The sequence below is a fragment of the Spea bombifrons genome, chromosome 2, assembly GCF_027358695.1.
Source record: "Spea bombifrons isolate aSpeBom1 chromosome 2, aSpeBom1.2.pri, whole genome shotgun sequence".
Classification (NCBI taxonomy): domain Eukaryota; kingdom Metazoa; phylum Chordata; class Amphibia; order Anura; family Pelobatidae; genus Spea; species Spea bombifrons.
The window spans coordinates 70,573,673-70,596,576 of record NC_071088.1 but is presented as its reverse complement, the minus strand read 5'-3'; the positions used below and the strand labels follow the sequence as shown (position 1 = coordinate 70,596,576).

The following is a 22,904-nucleotide window of genomic DNA, read 5'->3' as shown; positions in this document are numbered from 1 at the left end:
ATTTAAGACACAAATACAGAGTCTTTAACTATATTTACCTTTAACTTTTTTATTAATATGAGGTTGAATGATCATTGTTTCCAAAGCATAGCTTCCCTATCGCCTTTACCATCCTGCTTGTGTTAATATTCTGAAAAGGCACACTTATGATTCACAATCTAAACTATCCAAAAATATATTTGTATCAATATAAACTGCTTTTGTTTTACCCTTCCAAACTGTTTTAACCTTTAGATTCTGTAGTAAATGCTGCAAAAAACGTAACTTAAGATCACAGTGGACTATAACACCGATCATGTAATTGATTTACAGGTTGATAGAAAGAGTGTCACAGTATAGACAATTACAAAAAGAGAAACATTAAATATGATGGTACATAAGAGCCTTACAACCCATGTGTTCTGCCCATTTTCCTGATGTAAAAGACTATGCAAGATATTTCCTTTGGAAGTCTGGGCTCCCGGTCAGCATCCTCTTCTGCCCGCTATCACTGGGACTACTCTCGGCAGCTTGTGGCAGCTGCACACACATGGACGCCTGGTCAATATTTATAAGGGGCGTGATTGTCCGTGATTGCCACTGACGCTTCAGGACCTCCCCTCAGGCTATTTAAAGCTGCAAAACCTTAATGCCAGCGCTTAGTTGTACTGTGGCTCCCTTATGGATAGTCCTTCTTCTCTGCATACTTCTGAGTCTTCCCAGCTTTTTATTTCGTATATGGTTATCCTGGTAGCCTGACCTCCGCTACGTAACACAACTCTCCTTGACTTCTGATATCCTGTGTATACATTTTTCAGTGATCTCTGGTATCCTGATCCTGTTTTATGGCATTTCTATGACCTTAATTACATTACATTTATTTATGTAGTGCCAGCAGATTCTGTAGTGTTACAATCAGTGGAATAATTTAAAATCGCACACAATACACAAACTGGTACAAAAAGAGAAGAGGGAGCTCTTGGGAACTTACAATCTTGTTGGTGGTTGATGCAGAAGTGAAACAATAGAAGAAGACTGCTGGGATGGGGATGATCTATAGAGCTTATTGATCATTCAGATGGCTTGATTAGGATGATGAGAGTGTTAGGCAGAAAGGTCGTAAGCTTCTCGAAAAAGGTGGGTTTTTAGAGAGTTTAACGGAACAGAGAAGGGAATTCCACAGAACGGGTACAGCACGGGTGAAATCCTGAATAAGGAAGTGAGAACATGTAATGGCAGTAGAAGAGGGATGTCATGAGAGGAATGGAGAGAGCAGTTAGGGGTGTTTTCGGATAGGAGGGTAGAGATAAAGGAGGTGCAGAGTTGTTAAGGGCTCTATAGGAGTCAAGCATTTGAATTTAATTGTGAAGGGTATGGGAAGCCAGTGGAGATAGTGGCATAGTGGAGCGACAGAAAAAGAACGATGACAGAGAAAAATGAATCTAGCTGCAGTGAAATAGGACAAAACGCATGTCTTAATGATACTTCAGCTGTCCTGGAAAGGAATCAAAGTGCACTTTGATTGCATTTTATTTTAAGCCTAGTCCAGCTTGACAATTCTCACAATACTACTTTATATATAACATTATCCATTTTCATCAATTGTATTTAAGATAGCTCCCATTTAATTTGCTTAAAACCACTAACAACCTAGCCACCCTTGTCTACCTCCTGTTCCATCCCTTTTGGTATATTTTGGCCCTATATCAGTGTTTTATTAATCTTCAGCACTACCCTAGGCCTAACACAGGACAATGCCACCTGCCACCCACTTTGTGCCACAAACTTTCTTCTGAGCACTGGATATGGCATCATATACTTTTTCAAGGACTTGCGTTGCCATAATTCATAATCCAAACCAAGAGCAATTTCTTTTCCATTTGTTGTAAACACAATCACTTTGATGTTCTCATACAGCTAAGCACAATAAATGAACACACTGAGAAAAGTGAAAATACTTTTTTTGAAATAAAAAATCCATCTCTGTATATTAAAATACATACAAAAAGATATTAATACATACAACAAATGTGAGACATTAAAAACAGGAAATGTATAAAATTGTAACTTCTTGTCAATATCAAGCAAAGTTGGCAGCAGCTAAAATTAAAAAAATAGGCCCTTTTTCAGAACCCATTGTGCTGTTTTCCATTGTAAATATATACGGCAAGAAACAGAATAAGAAAATAGATGATAATATTGATGGTACATATGTCTCAAGTCAGGGTCACATTTTACCCCCAAAAATTAATTGAACAAACTCTGAAATCAATGACAAAGGTTGACTATTTCAGATTTTGTTTTGACTATTAGAGGAGTCAATAGATAAGCAGCTAGATGTGTAACATTACCCTATAACAATTGTCAGGTCCAAAGGACAAAACCAAGCTGACAGGCCAGGCTTGGAGCTTTCCTACATAAGCACACATGGATCAGTACTAGCCGTGATAAAACAACAACATATTTGAAACATAAACAGTTTCTGTACCTTAAGTGAGACATTGATTCACTTGATAATTTAGCTTTGTTTAACATTATTAAAAAAATAAACAGATGTTTCATCTTACACTGTTGCATAAATCAATATAAAATGATGAATAATGAGTATTAAAATAAACACTATGCATGTATTTATAAGCAATAGCACAAATTTACAAAGCAAAGTTTTGTTGCAGAAATCGCAACTGTAACATCTCTATTTGAAATGCAGAGGCCATGGTCTGCATTTGTCAGAACTGAGGACACCAAAAACAAAAGTAAAAACACCATTCACTCAGAGCTTTAATAAACGGCCTTCTGGACAGGGAAATCTTCTTTGGCAATGAAGACCCGTGTCAATGTTCCTTTTATGCGGTGCTTTTAAAATACTTGGCAGAGTTGTGCTCTTTTGACTTTGGTCAAGTGCAAGAAATGAGCATCGTCTTGAGGTTAGTTAGATGTGGGTCTCATCCCCTGGCTCATGAGTCTGTTTGATTTTAAGGATGTCCTGTATATTTGTTATAATTCCTTAAGCGTAACATGGAAATGTCCTTCCACTTCTGTAACGTCAAGCAGAAAAGCCACATGGTTGCTATAGTGTCGAATGATATTGTTGTCCATGTTAACCAGTATTCTAGAAGAAAATAAATATAATATTAATGTTGTGGTACATGCATACAAATTGAACAAGTTTCCCTGGGTTACTTGGTTTAGTAACACCTCCAATAAAGAACTAAGCACATATTAGTTGTAAATTGCATCTTAAACCATGTCATAGAATCTTAGACGTTTTCTAGCTGTAATGTGAGATGCGTGACTTGTCTTGTGCAATACAAGCAGCCAGCCACCAATTTCATTCTTCGGTTTCATTTTTTAAGGGGACAGATCTTTGGACAGATGCCAGTAACAACTCAGCATTAGCTGTTCTTTCCCAATGTCAACAGAGCTTGCAGAATTGATTGTTATCTTTCGCCAGAACCATTTTTTTTTAATGATGTAGGTTAGATAGTTAACCCTTTAAAAACCAGGTGGATATTCATTTATCTGGAAACAATACAAATGTCAGCTTTCCAAACCTTCCAGAGAACAATATGCTGTAACAATATCAAAAGAGCATAAGGTTCTGTAGTACATAACCAAGACGTTCAGGGACAAAATGGCAACTGCTGTGAGCACTCTCATATTACTGTGCTCTGTTGGTAGATGTAAGCTTGCTGGACACAATTCTAATCATAGCCAGACTAACCGATTAACGGTAAGTCGGTGTTAAGTAACAAATAACATGTAGTATAACAAAGTCCTCAATTACTGAACATCAGAAAGGTTACCCTCGTCATCTTGACCTACATTTTATTTGATCATGTCAAATAATTTCATCAATCATGCCGCTGCCCGGGAAAGTCAGATGTTAAAGGGTTACATATTAAATTGAAGTGCCTAGTTTTTGTTTCTTAGCAAGGAGAAAATCTCTACCAGGACATGTTATTCTATTCCATAGAACAACATTAAGAACTTACCCCCGTTTGCATTTTTTATAAACTCTGTTGATTCTTTCTTCAGGTAAACCATATTTTTCTGAGATCTGTGAAATAGATGATACAAGTTAGTATAAGATTGTGGTCGCATTCTGCCTTTAACTTTAAGTTTAGTAAAATGATAAGATTTAGCCATTTAACTCGCTTATTAACACTCACCGCATTCCTTAAACCCTTGAGATCAGGTGTCTTCAACATTAAGGCATCAAAGACTTCCTCTGATTCCCGCCTCACATATAACAATACTGAAGGGAAGAAACAACAGTTTTTTAGCAATTTCATTGAAGTATAAGGAAAAGTATATTGCTGAGTTTGCGTCTTAGTGAGGACCAATGTTAACTTAAAACACATTACTTTAAAAAAAATACTTTGATACGGTACATGTATTGTTACAAAGAATCAATTTAACATTTATTATAAACAGAAGTTCTATAAAAAAAAGAAATCTACCTCTTTGTGAATTTTCTGTTGTTGGTTGCTTGGAAGGTGGTACAGCAAATCCTTCTGTAAAGGACTGACAGCCTCTTTTCAACCCTAACCTGAAATAGAAGCACGACATTATAAGAATGAACAAACATTTACAATTATTTTCACAGATTTGCATTCTGTAACTAGAGATACTAATTTTGGTTCATGGCGTGTATTTAACTTTTTACTCCCAAAAAAAGTGCCAAAATAAAAGATCTCTATTAGGCTTGTTTCTTACATGTGTACTGTTTTCTTCCAAGACACTACAAAAACATAACCTACCATGTTCATCAGCCAGTAATTGACGTATTACTCTCCAAAATAGTTTGTTTTGAGATAGTAAAATATGTGTAAAATGAGGAAGAACAACTGATAAGGTAGTTGTTTCATTTTGTTGTCTATGGGATGTTTTCATAACAAACGTCTACAGGACGGAAGGTTTGTCTCCTGTGAAGGTCATAATACTTGAAATGTATTCGCTAAAATGCAAACCTCCTATGGTCTCTCTAAAAATATTTCTTCATGGAAGATCATTGTTAAAATATTCCTGATTCAAAAAGAAAAGACCTCTTTTTCCCTTTAATATATGGAATTCTTACACAGTTTGTATAACGCTAACATATTGTTTCTCAATTCTTCATTAAAGGAAGGGCTCAGCATTTCTATATCTATCTTACCTGTCATTGTTTTCTGTGATAGCAGGAAGTACCTAGAGATGAAAAGAAAGAAAAATTTGTCAGGTCACAATTACTGAAAAGCTAAAACAATCAAAGGTGTAGAACACATTCTCTTTTGCTTCCATGGTGTCTATGCTTAAAAGGACAATGCACTGTCCCTAATCCTGAACTGCCCAGCGCTAAATCCTACAATGAAAGAAGTGTTTGTCTTGTTGAATTCCTGTGGTTGCTGTTGAACCAGTAGATGACTTGGTTGTGCTTAAGAAATATAAACACAACACAATGAAATCATACCCATAGCAGGAATTCATTTTTTTTTCAATCAGTGAGTAAACAGGACAATAAAGTATATGAAACATAATGATATACTAACTATTTTTCAAGTACAATACCGGACATGTTTCCATTACAGCTTGAAGAAGAGACCTCAATAAAAGGCCATAGCTTGCTTGTTAATAAAATCCTGCTACAATCATACATAAAAATTACATTTTAACAGCAAATACTTACTATTCCACATCGTTGAAGGTTGGAGAAATGAATGTTGGGAATGAACAATACTGGCTGAGTTTCCATATCCGTCACTGGCCTGAGATATGTGATGTCTGTCCCTCTGTATCCTGAGAGCACGGGAGCCTTTATATCTGTTTTATAGAAAAGAAGGGCATTAGCATTATGAATAAACAAACAAATAGTTTGTCCTGCTGAGGCTTTCTATCATGCTGTGGTGAGTGTCCAGATGGTTACCAATCCCATGCATTGGTGGTAGACGTACTAGTTCAGTCTACTTACTTCATGAGCAGATGTCGGAAGGGGCAACACTGCTGTTGACCCACTAACCAAGAGTCCCTTAACCCCACAGTGCCTGCCAAGATTTGGCTCGGAATCCGTCCGTGACGTCCTTCCATATTTTAAAAAAACCCCTCTAGTTTCCAGTAATCTAATATATACCTTTGTTATTAGGTTCTGCACATTTTCCTTTTCTTCTGAATTGTTTGCGTTCTTCATCTCGCATCTTTCGTTCAGCTCCCTGTAACAAAAATATTTTAAAAAGTTGCATTTTAATTACATCACACCATTTCCAGAATGTAGCTTTTAACATGTGTAATCAAATAACGTTAAACTGGGACTGGTCTGACGTTTCAGGATTCAGAAGGTTCCGGAGCAAGACATTGTGACTGGAGCTATAAAGGTCTAATTTTGGAATCATACCTTATCACAGAATATTTTGATCTGGCAGACGGCCCGGTGAATGAGCCTCTTTACGCCTGTGTCGTAGTCATAGGTGTCAATCTGGAGATTTAGAGGAACGCCCTTTACACCCTTTTGAGAGGAGAAGTCTGTACTCAGGCAGTTGATGCCAATGAATATCTAAAGAAAGAGAGATATTTTAATACGGACAACATATTCCATATACGATACATATAGCAAGGAGCTATTTTAATAACTCAGTTGCTGATGTTGTAATTTACAAATTTACAATTTATTTGAAGTTTTAAATAGCGTAAAATCTGTGCCTTTGTACACATGAATCAAATGTTAATCGTGATACATACATACACAAAAACACACACATACACACAAACCCACAGAATAGTGTCATTAAAATTGTGTACTGATACGAAGTACAACTGAATTTTAAGTACTAAAATGTTAGTGATTTCACCTGTCTCCTTGCCAACTGGTTTCACTCAATTACAAATAATCCATAGAGAACTTTACATTCAGTTGAATTTGCTCTAGGCATCAAACCCACCCAGAGTGAAACACCCCCCCCCTTTGAGAACAATGGTTTTATGGAAACAGTTCCAACTGCTGTCCTCTCTGCCAGGCAATAATCTCTGCCTTTCATCTACAGAATGGTTTTATGAAACCAACCCTTATTTTTTCTTGGCTACATCATTTTTTTTGCAGGGGTTTTATATTATATCTTAAGCTAAGGATGTTTGGGTGCAAAGAAGACATATTTTAAAGGAGACTTATAAGTATTATACAGTGATAAGTGGCTATACCTTAGCTTCTTCATTGATGTTCCACACAAAAGATAAAGCATTGTAGGCCACTTCCTCGATGCTCTCCACAGTGTTACAGTTTTCCTTGTAGTCAGCTGGAAGGAACACACATTGCATAAGGTCCAACATGTCAATAAGTTATATGGGAGTATAGTTAAATTAGACCAGAATCCATTCTAACAACAAAAGAATACATATTTAATTTGGCCTGTCTCACAGAACACAAGCTAATCATTTCAAAGATCTAAAAGGTCAAGATATTTATTCAACAATTTGTTTCTGGTATTTTAGACCATCTTTTTTTCAGAGATATACAGTATAAATATGGTTGAACGTACCAACATCGATGACTCTTTGTTTAGCAGTTGGCTGTCTTGAATGCCAGTGTTTCCAGCGTTTTAGTTGCTCTTCTGGGTTTTTCTCATTGTCGAAGACAACCATGACAACACTCTACAAAAATGACAGGCATTGACTTAATGATAGTTATTGTACTGTATGACTAACAAAAAAGTCCAGTGAGAGGCTTTCTTGGAATAATTTTATATATACCGGTATATTTTATGTATACCTTTTGCTGGGGATTGGCACAAATATTACATTACTCCCTTTTATACTGAAAACCTTCATCCTTATTAAAAAAAAAGTAAGGAAAAACACATTTCTAGGACACTACACCTATTGCGTTTTAGATCTACGTATGTTGATATATCCAGCCCTAATACAAAAGGGAAATGTGAACAGTTTGCTGTGTACACAAGAGAAACAACTGCTATTCAGTTTTCTATCTTAATGGGTTAAGGTCTTTTGCGAAGGCTGAAAAGGAGGTAGTTAATCAGAGCAGACATGTCGATGTATGCAAACGCCACTCGTACACTTAGTTTGTTTGCAGGCAGAATGAGTCTTGTATTCTCAATGACTCATGTAATTTCACTAGATTTGCAGAAATAGCGGCATTCGCTCTTTCTTAAGGTCACTTATTCTATAGGAGTTTGTTCATTGCGTGGTCCTATTTATCAATGTCCAGTAAAATTCTTCTTGATCCTGCTTTTCACTGTGGCTGTTTTTTTTTAACTGGCATTGGTTTTGTTATAAGCCTATGCTCTTGGATAAAAAAAAGAAAGTATATATAAATTTCTAACGTAGAAAAAATAAAATACCATATAATCAATCTTAAGCCTGAAATTACTTTGATATAATCATCTATCAAAAAACCAGACTAGAAATGTAGGGTTATGCCTGTTTAAGCAGAGGTGGCTAGTAATTGTTAACTAATGCATTACTGAGAAATGTTTGTGTGTGTCTATCATCCTGAAAACATGTTGGGTTGGTCGTCCAACAATATTAACTGCACCAGTGCTTTGCCTCATCAGCTTTTAACATACCTTGACTTTGTTGGAAGAAAGAGGCAAGCATTTTCTGTTCTCTGTTGTCCTAAGGTTGACAGGGTAAAACTGTCCTTTGTTGAGATAGGCCATTGGTGAATCTCCAGACTTCACGTGAATTGCTTTGGGGGACTCCAATGTGTACTCAAAGTCTCTGCAGGGACAGCAGGAGGCCATATTTAATCAGCCAATCATTTTAAAAAAAGGCAACTTTCAGGGAAGCCTGTCATATGTTTATCGGCAGGAAGGCAGTCTCTAAGGTGGTTATTTTTTTTTTAAAAGGCTGCGAGCAACGAGCATACCTTTTTTAATGGTTTGTATCTGTGGATTCAATAACAAGAGCTACTTCCCCACCTTCAAACAGATTTATGTCGAAATACTCACCGATTTGCTTCAGCTGAGAGATACTCCTCTGAGCAGGTAGATTCTGCCTGGTTTCTGAGAATATCACTAAATATGAGGGGCTGGAATGAAACAAAACACAATTTTAGCATACAAAAGAAATAGCTGTTGGGGCATTTAGCCTGGGAACAAGCATGATATAAGGACTCTACCTCTGTGGGGGTGTCTTCTTTAAAAGTACTGTCTGGTTGCCATCTTTGTTGTTGGGCTGGAACATGTAAGGGATCGAAGAGGGAATTGAGTGGGTTCTTTTCATAAGCATCGCATGTGTTTCCAAGGAAGTCTTCATGGGTATCGTTATCTAGCTTGGTGGTTGGCGGTAGGGTCATTTTGCTGGGATTGATCAGACAGTCTAGAGTCATATAACTGTTCTTTTTGTGTGTGTCTGTATAGTCCTGAGTAGAGGAGGCACTGTCGGAAAGGAATTTTATCAGCTGGTTTGTGTTATCAAAAGATGAAATGTCTGAGTCATATTCAGTGCAGTTCCTAAAATAAACAAAAACAAAAATATTCGTTTGCAAAACATATAAAGAAAAAGCCACAGTCTTATAGCATAGGTCAAACTTCACATATCCAAATGTTCCTGTTAACTATTACCACCATTACATGCAGACAAATTCACGACCTCCATAGTCAACTCACCTTTTAACTTGTTCACAGCGTCCTGTCGATCCTGGATGTATAATTCTCTTTTCTTTAGGAACCTAAAATGGTAGGAGATACAATATTAAAATTTGGGTATATAGATATATCATAACCAGATAGCAGAAACAAAAGAGTTGTAGGGGTAATTTTCGACGTCAATCCATGTTAGAATATGGAATGACGTATGGTCAGATGAGCTGTCTCTCACTTAAAACAAGTAGCTCTTTAGCTATATACTAAAAGAAAATTGAGTGGTTGGCCAGTGGTTGGCTGAGAATTATGGAAGTTCTAGTTCTACCTATTAGGTCACGTGATTTTGATGTCTGCCATTTGGGTAATATGGGAATAGTTACCCTATAATAGTCATAGAGGAAACTCAGGGCAGCTACGCCCTCGTCATCTCCATTTGCTCTCATCATTGCTTTGCTTGCTGCCGTCATGGGATTCTCTAAATATTTGGACCATACATCGTCCTCGTTGGAGTAGGAATACTTCTGGAAATTGATGCTTTCGTTCTGTATAAGCATGACTGGCCGGTAACTGTCAACAAAACAAGATAATATGGATTAAGGTGCTGGTTCTGTATCAAATAGTTGAAAACAGCATGCAATTATTCATAAAATATTTAAACTGGTAAAGCCACGGGCACAAATATATGTGTTGCTTCATTTATTAACACAGAGATGAAAAAGCATCACAGAAAGTTTGTTACAATTAAAACAGAGTGTTTTCTGTAAAGAATTAGAGGCACATACAAGAAAAGTTTGGTGGTTATTGAAATTATTTACATCGCAGCCCTTTTTTATCAATGTATAAATCTTTTCCTCAGAATCAAATAAATCACACCTTAGGGTGATGATGATGATGACAAGTGCCAGACAACTACCTAGAACAAATACATTTCAAAATTGTCCAAGTGTATAGAAGTAAATCTAGGTAAAATCTGCGTGTGTGCCTTCCTGTTTTAAGTGTTTAGAAAAATGAAAAAAGAATTAGTTGGGAACACATGGAGCTACAAAAAGCAAACACTGTTCTGAAATCCGCTTTGGCCTTTGTCCTGTGGAAACCATTTATTTCATATTAATGACCTGCCACTTTTTGTTATTATCTATTGTGTCGTTCTTGTTGATAATGATGGAGGATGACAAATCTCAGATGCTTTTAGACTGGGTGGGTATTTAAATGGAACGTAAGTGACTAGAAAGAAGCAATTCACAAGCTGCCATCGATTATGTATCAGGAATGACCAAATTCAATTCATTAATCTGTCTGTTATTCAGTCCATATATATATATATATATATATATATATATAATTTTAACCATGATTATGTTTTAATATAGCGAGTATGGTGTTCCCTTTTCTCATTTAATAGCAGGATCTCTGTCTCGTCTCCAGTGGCTGCCACACACCGAGAAGTCAGACACTTGCTGATGTGGATGACAGGTTATATTGTAAATATTCCTCCCATGAGCCCTGCATTGATGGCAATGCAAACACAGGCTAATTTCAGCAGCCAGCCCGGCTCAGAGAGGTTACAGGTTCACCCAAGTGGAAAGGCACCTGCCTGTGTTATTTTAATACATCTCCTCCTTTCATTATTCACAGCCTTTCTTTTTCCTCGTTTGCTCTCTCTCTAGATTGCTATAAGCTGGGTTTTCTTTACTTTTGACCGCTCCTATCATTATGCTTTTGTCATAGAGAAAAAAAAGACACATTTTTCAATCAGCGAAAGGAAAGTAATCAGGATATATTTTTTTTTATTGATTTAACGTTAACACTTTAAATACCACAGAAGCAGCTTGGGTCATTTGCTTACGGGGCACACAAAGGGTTACACAAAACCTTGAACCGTGTAGGGGAGATTTTAGATTTAGAGATTTCAAATTTCCAGACACAAAAAAACACTTTTTCATTTGCAAAACAAGCCTATTGGAATCTTATTTTACTTGCTCGTCATATTTCCCGGGCCCATTGAGAAACATCCCTATAAAGATATAGTTAGCGAGTTCCTGTTCGCTTCTACAAGGAAGCTGTATCCTGAAAGGTTTAGCAGAAGGAACTTTGCACGGAATGATTTGCAATCTAGTACAGTATTATGAAATAACATTTTGTTGTACACAATTACTCAATGCCATTGCACAAGATTAAATATGACAATCCAAAATCAGCTCTATTTTCCATGATGATGTCACTTCAATGATACTGTGTGGCTATTAATATATCTGTCAAATCCCTGCCAGTGAAGCCCCGCTGGCATATATTTACTTAATTATACTTTGCTCCAAATCTGAAAATCTATAGAAACTCCCCAAGCATATGCTTAATTATAAGATATTTACAGTTAACCCTCAGAAAGAGAAAAGAGATGGATGAGGATATCCAAAGTGCAAAAAAAAACGGCAACCCCTCTATGTTCTAGCTAACCTTATTGACCAAAGTTGACTCGTCTTTTGCCCTGTACTTAATATATATGCATTGGTCATGTAACTGAAACATGTTTCCAAGATGTGGCAATAAATGGTGTTGGCCATCACTTGTGATTGTCATCTATAAAATATAAGTGATGAATGTTTAATAACAATAAGTCTGGACTACAGAGAGTGTGATAAAAGCTGTTCAATAGAAGCAGAACAAAAAGCTGCTTAGGTCCACTAGTGATCTAGAATCCTTGTAGAGGGTGGAGGTGAGAGTCTTAGGGCAAGTTGAACGTTTTTATATCTAACTGTCTATCTTATATTTAAAAAACTTTATTTTAACAAACTGGACTTACTTATTTAATTCATGAGCTTATGTATAACAATTTCTAGAGACACCTAGAAAAACAAGACAATTCCATGGGGGCTGTACACAGAGAGTGAACTGAAGGTATGCAAATCATGGCCTGCTCAGATGGGTCTAGGTGCTTTTGCCTTACTGATCTAAAAATAAAAGCTTTTCCTGTTGACATTCAGTAAAAATATTTTCCATACTTGAAAAAAGTATAAATGCTCAACCAACACACATTGTTTTATATATATATATATATATATATATATATATATATATATATATATATACACACACATTCATTTTCTGGTGCTTTATATCAATTTTAAGTTGTACCTACCCACTGATCTCCCTCGTCAATGGATATTAGCTTGGTAAATCTACCTATATCCACATTGTAGATCAAATGTCTCTTGAAGATTAATAAAATATGCTGCCAACCCCAGCCTGTCAATTCCAAGAACTGTGTGATAGTTAAGGTTAGCACCTGTCCCAACCTTCTTATACCTTACTTTGAGTCTTGGTTGTTTTATAACACACTGTGCTTAACAAAAATTTGTCTACAACTATCAGAATTCTGTGGTTGGCTTTTTTTTTTATGAATTACGAGTCCTGACAGTGGCTTATTGCATATGTTCCACTATACTTCATTATTTTCGGCAATAAAAAAACACGGTATTCACACTATTTAAACTTTATTTTCCTCGACCACTACCAAAGTCTGAACGTATAAAAAAAATGTTGATGAAGCTTGGCTTCCATTTTGCAGTGTGCATGACTGCCCTCATAAAATGGATGATCATCCTACTGATTCTGTCTACATTCTTGTAATTTTTACTTTTTCTGTTTATTATTATTCTGATGAATATAAATGAGTATATGATTGGCCAAAACCATAGTTTTTGGGTGTTTTATTTTAAAAGTGATGTATTTTCAGTGGCTTAAGATGTAACTCCTTAAAAAAACATCGTATACTGTATATAATATTTGTATCTTCTGGCTAACTTGGGTATTATAATCAATGGTCTAAAATGATCCAGGACTCCAGAGGTTAACAAAAATCTCTTAGTGCTGTCATAATACCTGAAACACCCAATGGCTCATCAACCTTTGTTTTTTTTTTTTTGTTTTTAATAACCTTTCATTAATATAGAGGAATTAACGGTCAGACACCTACAAATCACATTAGTTCACGGTGAATCATGTCATGTTTGTATTGCTGGGATGGGCTTCTGCTATAATCTGCATCATGAAATAAACCACAAATTAAAGGACAAGAACGTGTGCTTCCGCAGCACTTTGAAACCAGCTTCTTTGTTTGTTTACATCACTCTGTGGCTTACACAACAGCAGCCATGGCTTATCACAATTAGTATTTGTATGCTAATAGAACACACAGCATTTTTAAAGCCCTCTGTTGTGACCTGCACTGCTTGGTTACAATCCACTTTGTTCGAAGTCCCTACTTGCTGCCTATACGATAACGTTGGATATGACATTGGATATAAGATAACCGGAGCTTATTATGAAAATGTATCCCAGTAGACTGTGCTCATGATATTCCTTTTGTACTTTTGTGAAGATGTTGTGGAGGTTGCTAAGATTTGCTTCCCTTTGTTTGCTGAATGTTTAAATGGTCGTAACGGTGAAAAGAATCAATGATCTGTGTCTTGAAGAAGCGCAGAGATTATTAATGTAATCCTGTATACTGGATCTTGTTGAATGCCTTGTTGGATTTGAGCAAACAAATCAGTCTTGGGTTCAATGCCTCAAAAATTGAGATATGCAGAAGGGGAGAAATAATATTATTGGACAGAGCCAACAGGACTTAAATGAGGTGGTTCAATCAGTGCCAAACTAACAAAATTAGGTGGATGAACTAGACAGATTCTTAGCTATGTTGGGTTTTTTTGGGGGGGGGGCTGTTTTTTCTGGAAATATCTTATTTTTACATTTTAGTAAGCACCTATAAAGTGCTTCCCTGAATTATATATCCCACATCCTTTATGTTGGCATTATAGGTGCTGGTCAGCAACCTGTGTGATATGTGTCCACTAAAAAACTGGCTGATATGGCAACTCTATCTTTGACAGTAAGACTTTACAGAGTGATACGTTTGAAGATTAAAGAAAGGAAAGAGAAAAATAAACCAAAGAAAAGTACATGCGACAAAAGATTTTGAAAATGGGAAATTAACTAACGTAGAAATAGTACAAGTTGTTGGGATCAATAAGGAATTCCTTTTTAACTGCTGTCTCTGAAAATGTTTTAAAATGTGATTTTAACCTCCTTTATATAGCTTTGACAAATAGATGTATGGGTAGTAGCTATATATGGAATATTGAAAATCTAAAAAAAAAAATTAATAGAATCCTTATCTGTAATAAATTATAGGGGACATATTAACTATTTATGTGTCATGATATATGACATCAAGAAATCCTTTTATTGTGCTGCATCAGTATCTAATTAATTAACATATCACTACAAGAGACAGAACAAAAACAAGTGAATTTACAAAAGCTTTCGTGATGTTATCTCTACCTATATGAATATTGGAGTCAAAGCAGTTCATTATGAGTGAGCTTTTGTGTCAAGGGGTTTTCGAGGGATGTGTGTTTACGTCTGGCCTAATGAATGGAACCGCTATAGTAATGAGAATAGGCCACACGTTAGCCTTTTTTTTGCAAGGGTTTTGGAGTGAAACTAGGATGAAACTACAGTCTGAGGGACCCAGACTTTTTGTGCCCCTGGTGCTTGTTTCAAAAGGTCCCATTTGGGAATTTACTGTAAGGCCCTCCAGTCTCAGACGTTAAGGAGTTAAGTGTCCTCTCGGAAAGCCACACCAGTTTTTAAGAGAAGCATATTGTTTAAGAGACTCTAATTAGGTGGATTATATGCTTCTTATTTTATAAGGATTTTGTTTTATTGCTGGAATTCATATAAATCTCCAGCTTAGTGCACGCTGATCCATATAAAAACACTTTAAAACACGTCATCCTTTAAGCAATCAGTTTTATCTTTCGCAAATCATTTTTAACAATTTCCCAGCGCTTAAAATGATGTGATTCAGCAAAATAGCCAAGCACAGTGTTTCTACTATTTACTGATATCTTCCTCAAAGGTAGGCCAGTTTCAATAAACTGTCTGATATCTAATGTGGAAATCCAAAACAAAATAAGAAGGCTGATTTTGCAAATAGCTTTTATATCAGTTATTACTTAGTAACCTTCAGAATTGAAGATTTTAGATTTATGCTTTGACTATTAACAATACGGGCAACAAAGTATTATGAAGAAACACCATAACTGCAGATACATTTAATGAGAAATTATATGACGATAGGTCTTAACATAACAATAGATGGGAATTTAACTTAATGCTTAACTCTGGTTTGAAAATCCACACTCAGTCCTACAGATTTCATTAAAGCACATATCTTCAATTTAAATACTTTTAATAAATAATATTCTTATAATGATAAAACTCTACATTCAAATGGAACACTGACAGCGCAGATATGTAACAGAACATGTATGGCATTTCAATATACTTTATAAAACAGGCATACACTCTTGATGGGACTTCAAACTATATATATATATATATATATAAAAACATATACCGGTATAGATATATATATATATATATATATATATATATATATATACACATATATATAGGTACCCTTATATCCTTATATGGATGGAAACTAAAAATCAAGATAACATTACTTCATGCTTATAAGTCAATGAAATATCTTTTACCCCTGAGTAGTTATTTACTATTTTATTTACTGTGGGATATAATTACAGTTACTTGATAGTGTATTTCATATACACTGTCTACACCAGATTAGAGTTACATTACAACATTGAGGAATAAATACTCGAAGTTTCTCGACAATTCTCTGTGAAAATTCTACATACTTGTGACTTTTCAATTATATTATTGGAAAAAAAAAATCATGAAAAAAACTGAATGATATACAATAGGTTCTTGAAATTGTTACCCAGTGGTGTTATAAGAGAAGATGTACTTACTCAAGTTCATTGGACATTTTCCCCAATCTTCAGCTGTCTAAGTAATCTCTGCTGTCCTGTGCTTTCTTAATTCTTGTTAAACACAGACAAACATTCCCTGTAGAATGAAGTATTAGACTGATGTGTTAAGATATATGCCCGAGGATTTGTGTGCAGGCATTTTTCGCTGACAGGTGGGCTCTTGGGTAACTCAGCAGCTGATTGGCCGATGAAACAGGTGCCTTAAGACAGGCACACCTCAACAGGTGCAGCACTTAACTCTTGGTTAACCACAGCAAGCATATGAATGAACCGGAGCTAAGCAAACACCTCCCCCAATGACAGGTATACAAAGGAAAGAAAAAAAAATAAAAGAAACTCAGACTTCAGGCGAAACTTAACCAAAACTACAAAACGTGTCTTTGCTTGTCGATGACTTGTGGTTGAACAATAAAACGATCTAGCTGCTGCTTAACTTCTTTTCCCAAAATATAAAATCTGATATTTGTTTAAGAAGTGACACCTTTCTCAATTCCTTTTTTTTTATTTATTTTTTTATATTTACTGTCAGAAGGTAAATACAAGGGCGCCATAAAACATGTTTATTTCACTGTACAAACTGTAGACTATAAACAGTCTCTTGACGATCATATTAGCTATTTTTATGGTCTTTCATTTTAATGTATTTAATGTTTTCAAAATGTTCTCTAGTGAACTGTTAATGCATTTATACTTACAAAAACATAAATCGACAAGAACAGCACTCAGTTTACATATTGGATGTAAAGAGCTTAATATTTAGTATGTCAATAATATTAACTATATAGAGATACATATACCTAGCCAGAATGGTTACATATATGAATATAAGAGATATGAATCTCGTTTACTTGATTCCCAAAAGAGGAATACTATGGCGCACAATGCATTCAATAATAGATCCGTGAGCTGGTTGACTTTACCTGCCTACAATAGGAAAAGAAACCAAAATACACTTTGCAGTTCCGTAGCTTGTAATTTTAATTGATGCAACAGAGAAGGGCATAGCCGGTGAGTCATTACAGATTGGGTTATCTTGGGCAGGATGAGTTTCTGTAGGACAAGCAAGCACAGGCTTGCTAAGAAATCATAAGTACTTACTACAATTCTACTACTTTTCTCATCTGTTCGTTTACCTGACTGAGGTTTTGTGTCCTGTTTAGTCGATGGGCAGATCCGTAACTCACTTTAATATGTTCATTCGCCAAATCGCACAAGGAGAAGACCCAGGTTTTCAGAACATTAGCACAACTATCTTTGTGCCACACTTAACAATCCACATATATATATAGATATATTTACCACTATACACATATATAAATAATATAAAATATATAAAGTCACGCACACTTACAAACACACAATCTGGTACACAAGATCCACTGGAAAACAAACACACAAGATGTTGTGAACACACAAACCCATTGCTGTGTACACCAAAACAGAGATACGGATGTGTACAAAACTTCTTGCTTCAATGAAATGAATGACGTATATATATATATATATATATATATATATATATATATATATATATATATATATAAAACTACCCTGAAAAACTTAGTGAAACGATAACCTCTCCTTCAAATACTAATACAGAGACTGCAAATGTTATCAAACATGTTCGCACAAGCACACACACCTTAGCACACATATAAGGAAGACTAATATGTGGTTAATTTAATTGAAACTTAAAACATGTAGTCTTACTCATTATGAATCTTTTTGACACATTAATTAATTCTGGTTTTTTTAGATGTATTTGGCAGCAGCCATCTTGGATTGTAAATTAATAGCTTGTTGACATCATTTAGATCTATCCCTGTAGACTCAACAAGTTAGCTATTAACTCAGAAATAGAATTTTAGTTTTTAGTTGAATTTGTATACCTAAAATGTTATTGATGAAAACAGTAAAACAGGCCTGTTGACCATACTATCATGGAAATTTAATTTCTTTGATGTTTTTTTTTAATTTTAAACCAAATATGTCTTACATACTGATTATTATGTATGTCAATATGAATGGGTGTCTGGGATTTGAAGGGGTCTGATTTGTTATTATTTATTTATAGTAGATCATTACAAAAAGCCAGTTCGGCACTGTATACAGGCGTCAATCTTCATAAATGCCATCGAATTACAGTAGATACTCATCATGTTGCTAGTGTACTGTTAACCACCCAGAATACAACATTTTACAATCTATGTTACTACCACTGAGAGGCATCATTAATATAATTCCATCCTCCGGTCCAGGTATTGTCAACAGATAATGGTTAGATTTTAGAAGCCAACAGCCTCAGGCCTAGCTGAGGGAGGCCACAGACTGTTTGATGGCTGTCTGTTCATCTACAATGACAATTGTGATTAAGCACCAATCCCAGGTAACGACTCCTCACTAATTACCCTAAAATTAAAATCACTCGGTAAAATAAAAGAAAACACTGTTTTTTTGTGAATCTGTCTCTCCTCTGTATCATCCTAATTACATGCAATGTTGGCAAAAATCTATAGTGGCATGGGGGTCCATATAAAGCATGGAACCCAGTAACTGAAAGAAGTGTTACATAATCAATAATCATTGATGGTTTTTAGAACACATACTTTAGAAGACACTGTTAGATTTACCAGTTTATAATAATCCACTATTTAGTTGTAATTAAATGGCTCACTAGTTTCTGGCGATTTGTCAAGTCCTGGCATAGATTAGTATTCACCTTTTGTGCTCTTGGAATACCCTGTGTCCATTGCAGGGTATGTTCCAGTACTACTGCTGTCATTACCTCATTACCACACACTATGATGAGAAAATGGAAATCACTATTATAATCAATAGCATCTACCGGATCAATATATATATATATATATATATATATATATATAAAAAAAAAGAGAGAGAGAGAGAGCGAGAGAGAGCACCTAGCAGAAATAATCCCTCTAGCTTTTGGAAAAGTCACATTTAGATCATTCGAACATCAGAAAAAAATGACTGTGATTCAGAACCCTAAATTTCAGATTTACATCAGTTGTGTCCTGATATTTTAAAGTCTAACGATTAGTTTTCAGCTCTTTATGGTATCAACATATTGTATCTACAGGTCAACTACTGGTCATGGGGCACAGAGACTGTGCCACAGCCGAGTGATCTCTTACGATCAGCACAGCCAAGTGTCTCTTAAAGAAACATTTATCTGTTATCATGTACTTTCAGTGTGGGAATGTAAGGGAAGTTTATGGTAGCAGATACTGATCTCTTAACATCTTTGAAGAGAAGTCAACAGTTAAGCATTTCAAATTCTTTTATCCAACTTTTACTGTACATTTTCTGTCTCCCCGCCCTTTTCCCACCCTTCCCTCCGTATCTGTTAACTTCCCTCCAACTCCACTCGGTATTCCCCTATTTTTCCCTCACTTTCTGAAGGGATCCCTCCAGCCGTTTGGAGACCTCCTGGTCTCTTGTTTTCTTTAAACCCTCTCTTTTTCTATTGAAATCCTTCTACTTTCCCTGTACATTGTGTCCTTTATACATAAACATTCATGAATAGACATAGTCTGACAGTCAAAAGTAGCCACAAGCATATTTGCTCAGAATTCAACTGCCCATTATTAGTTAACATAAATAACTCATTTCACTGTCGGCAGAGTTTAAAAAGAAACGGTATAAGCACCCAGGGATAAATAAAAAATAAATAAATCACTGGCAACCAAGATTAAGCAATAATAGTATTTCAATTTATTATAAATGTTTCATTTAATGAAGTCGTTTTACATGTTGACTAAATTTGGGGTTGTTGAAATTAATATTAATTACAAATGTATGCATAAACCACAAACAGATTTATAACAAACAGATGTAACAGAGAATTGGGTTTAGATAAACGGTATCACAAGAAGCCGATGTTATAAAGGATAAGCTTTGTAAAAACTATTTCTTAAAGAATAAATAAATATTACCGTGTATTATTAATGCTGACCATTTTATTTAAATAAAATACTAATAAGAATAGTCAGCCAATTTAATAAGTGATACAGAATCACAGTAACACACCATTGCCTTATTTATTGGGTTAATATTCAGTTTTACATTTTATTTAGTATTATTATATACCGCAGTGTATGTGTGTGTGTGTGCACTTATCTACTTTAAGATCATCTTGTTTACCCTACTAATGTCCTATAATCCACACCAGTCCCACCTCTTACTTGATGTTCTTGGGAACGGAGCAAACTGGCCGTATCTCACCCATGGAAACTACAAGCTCCTCACAGCACACTAACACAAACATACTCATCACTATTGTTATTCAAATAGATTAAAACAACTATTCTATCCGCACTCAGTAGTCTGGCTTTTAGAGAGCTTTGATGAGTATTAGCACTTTAGGGCATCTGATCTGCTGATAACCATGCCCAATGAGGTACCCTATTACCGTCATAGACACCTAGGATTGTCAGAATATTTGGACCATTTCAAGCAATAACAAGCGAATGGAAACTTCACAGTTTTGTATATTGTGGAGTAGTGGTGGATTTACAAATCAGTCAACAAATGTAATATTTTATAGATTTGGAGTAGCCAACATGAAACTATATAGCTGATGAGGAATTACAGCTTTCAAGATGCTCTGTTAGCAGTTTTTACCCTTTGTTTTAACCTGTTAGGAGCCAATGTTGTTTTGCTCCTTTTCTATACTTTTCTTATTTTTGCCCTTTTGCTATGTTTTTGTTCAACCATAATTTGTTCCTTTTTGTGTTGATATCTTGGGTCACTCTAGACCACGGGGAACTCTAGATGGTTAGATTGGAATTGTTATTTTTTATATTTTTCCCACTTTTTTAAGAGGGAGTAACCTTATGTAATGAGTGGTGGTGGGGGTGTCATCAGAGACTGTGGCAGGGGTTGTACAGACCCTGCGGGGCTTTTCTAGGACTATCTGATGTTTCCCGCCATACACTGTCTCTGTCAGCTCAGAGCCAGCTCCTGCTGACAGAGGGGAGACGGCCCAATCGCCTGCACATCAGATGCACATTGTTTATAGGTCAACATAGAAGGTTCCCTGACATAAAGAGATTAACATGATTACTGAGCACAATTGCTGAATGTTGTAGAATTATTGGTCCAAATATCTGCCCCAATATGTCCCCCAAAATAAATGGTACGTTCATATAAGGTAAAGAGGGTCCAGTTTGAACTTGTTAAATGATAAAAGTTGGTCAAACAGGAACTACACTTAGGTGAAGAAGGGGTCTTCTTGAGAGTGTATCATTGAGAATGGGATTCCCTTAAAATGATAGCCTGGACATATACCGTATTTGCTCGATTATAAATCGACCCTGATTATAAGACAACCCCCCAAAATCTGAATATTAATTTAGGAAAAAAGAAAAAGCCTGAATATAAGACGATCCTATAGGAAAAAGGTTAATACTAGTAAATATTAATTCATGTAAACAATTTTTTGTCATACTTAATAAAAGCTACGATTGAGACAAATATTTTTTAATTTAATTTGCCAACCTGCCCCCCCAGTTATGCACATCTGTCCCCAGGCTTGCCACTCTGCCCCCAGAAAAGCCTTATACCCCCCTATATGCCACTCTGCCTCCCAGATATCCCTTATACCCTCCTATATGATACTCTACCTCCCTGATATGCTTTATACCCTCCTATATGCCACTCTGCCCCATGATATGCCTTTTAACCCCATATATGCCACTCTGCCTCCAGAAATGCTTTATACCCCCTATATGCCACTCTTACCTTGTCTTATAAAAACCTTGTCTTATAATCGACCAACTACAGTAATTTATGTTCCTGATATTAAAATCCAAAGGTTGTGCTACAATATTGATAAATACAAGGCGTCATGAATAAAGAGTAATTATGATTACTATCTGTAGGATGCAGATTACATGAACGAACACGAAACACATTTAAATTTAAATACTGCTGTGCAATTCCAATGGCCATTTCTAAGACAATGCGCCATCAATATGCAGCACCTGCAACAAGAGTTTCGGCTTCATTGTGCATTGCAATAGCGCGCAGCACGCTCCTAATGGGTAATGCCACTTGGATAGTGTGAAAAATCTAAAGTAGTGTTCATATCGCTACCACCCTAGGAATAAAACACAAATATGAAATACTTGGAATTCAGTCTTCCTTACAGAAGAAAATTCAGTGTTCCAAACAGTTTTGGAAATGTTACCAAGATTATGGAGGAGTAAAGTTATTAAGTTCAAAAACCTAAGGAAATGTGTGCTGTAACTTCCTTATATTGAATACCATCTTGTTATCAAATAATATACTGTTTGACACATTTAATCCTTGATGACAAGAGTCAACATTTAAATAATTTATAGATTACTGCAGTAGTTACTGGATATAATAATATTTCTGAAAGTAAGACAAATCATTGTGGGATGCATATTTTATATGTGACCCCATTTAAAGGAGTAACTTTCACACCCTAACATAGCTGAGCTGGACA

At 35.7% G+C, this 22,904-nt stretch overlaps 1 protein-coding gene across 1 annotated transcript; it reads right to left on the bottom strand.

Moving 5' to 3' along the window:
* Positions 1–1,923: 1,923 nt before the first annotated feature.
* Positions 1,924–16,519, bottom strand: GRHL3 (grainyhead like transcription factor 3). Its single transcript, XM_053454699.1, has 16 exons — positions 16,391–16,519; positions 9,932–10,118; positions 9,576–9,637; positions 9,086–9,419; positions 8,916–8,995; positions 8,532–8,685; positions 7,488–7,599; positions 7,150–7,244; positions 6,350–6,508; positions 6,089–6,167; positions 5,648–5,781; positions 5,138–5,169; positions 4,443–4,531; positions 4,152–4,237; positions 3,975–4,039; positions 1,924–3,091 (listed from the first exon to the last, which is right to left on the bottom strand). The coding sequence occupies exons 1-16, from the start codon at positions 16,405–16,407 to the stop codon at positions 2,977–2,979; spliced, it is 1,800 nt and encodes a 599-aa protein (XP_053310674.1). The 5' UTR covers positions 16,408–16,519; the 3' UTR covers positions 1,924–2,976.
* Positions 16,520–22,904: the final 6,385 nt, after the last annotated feature.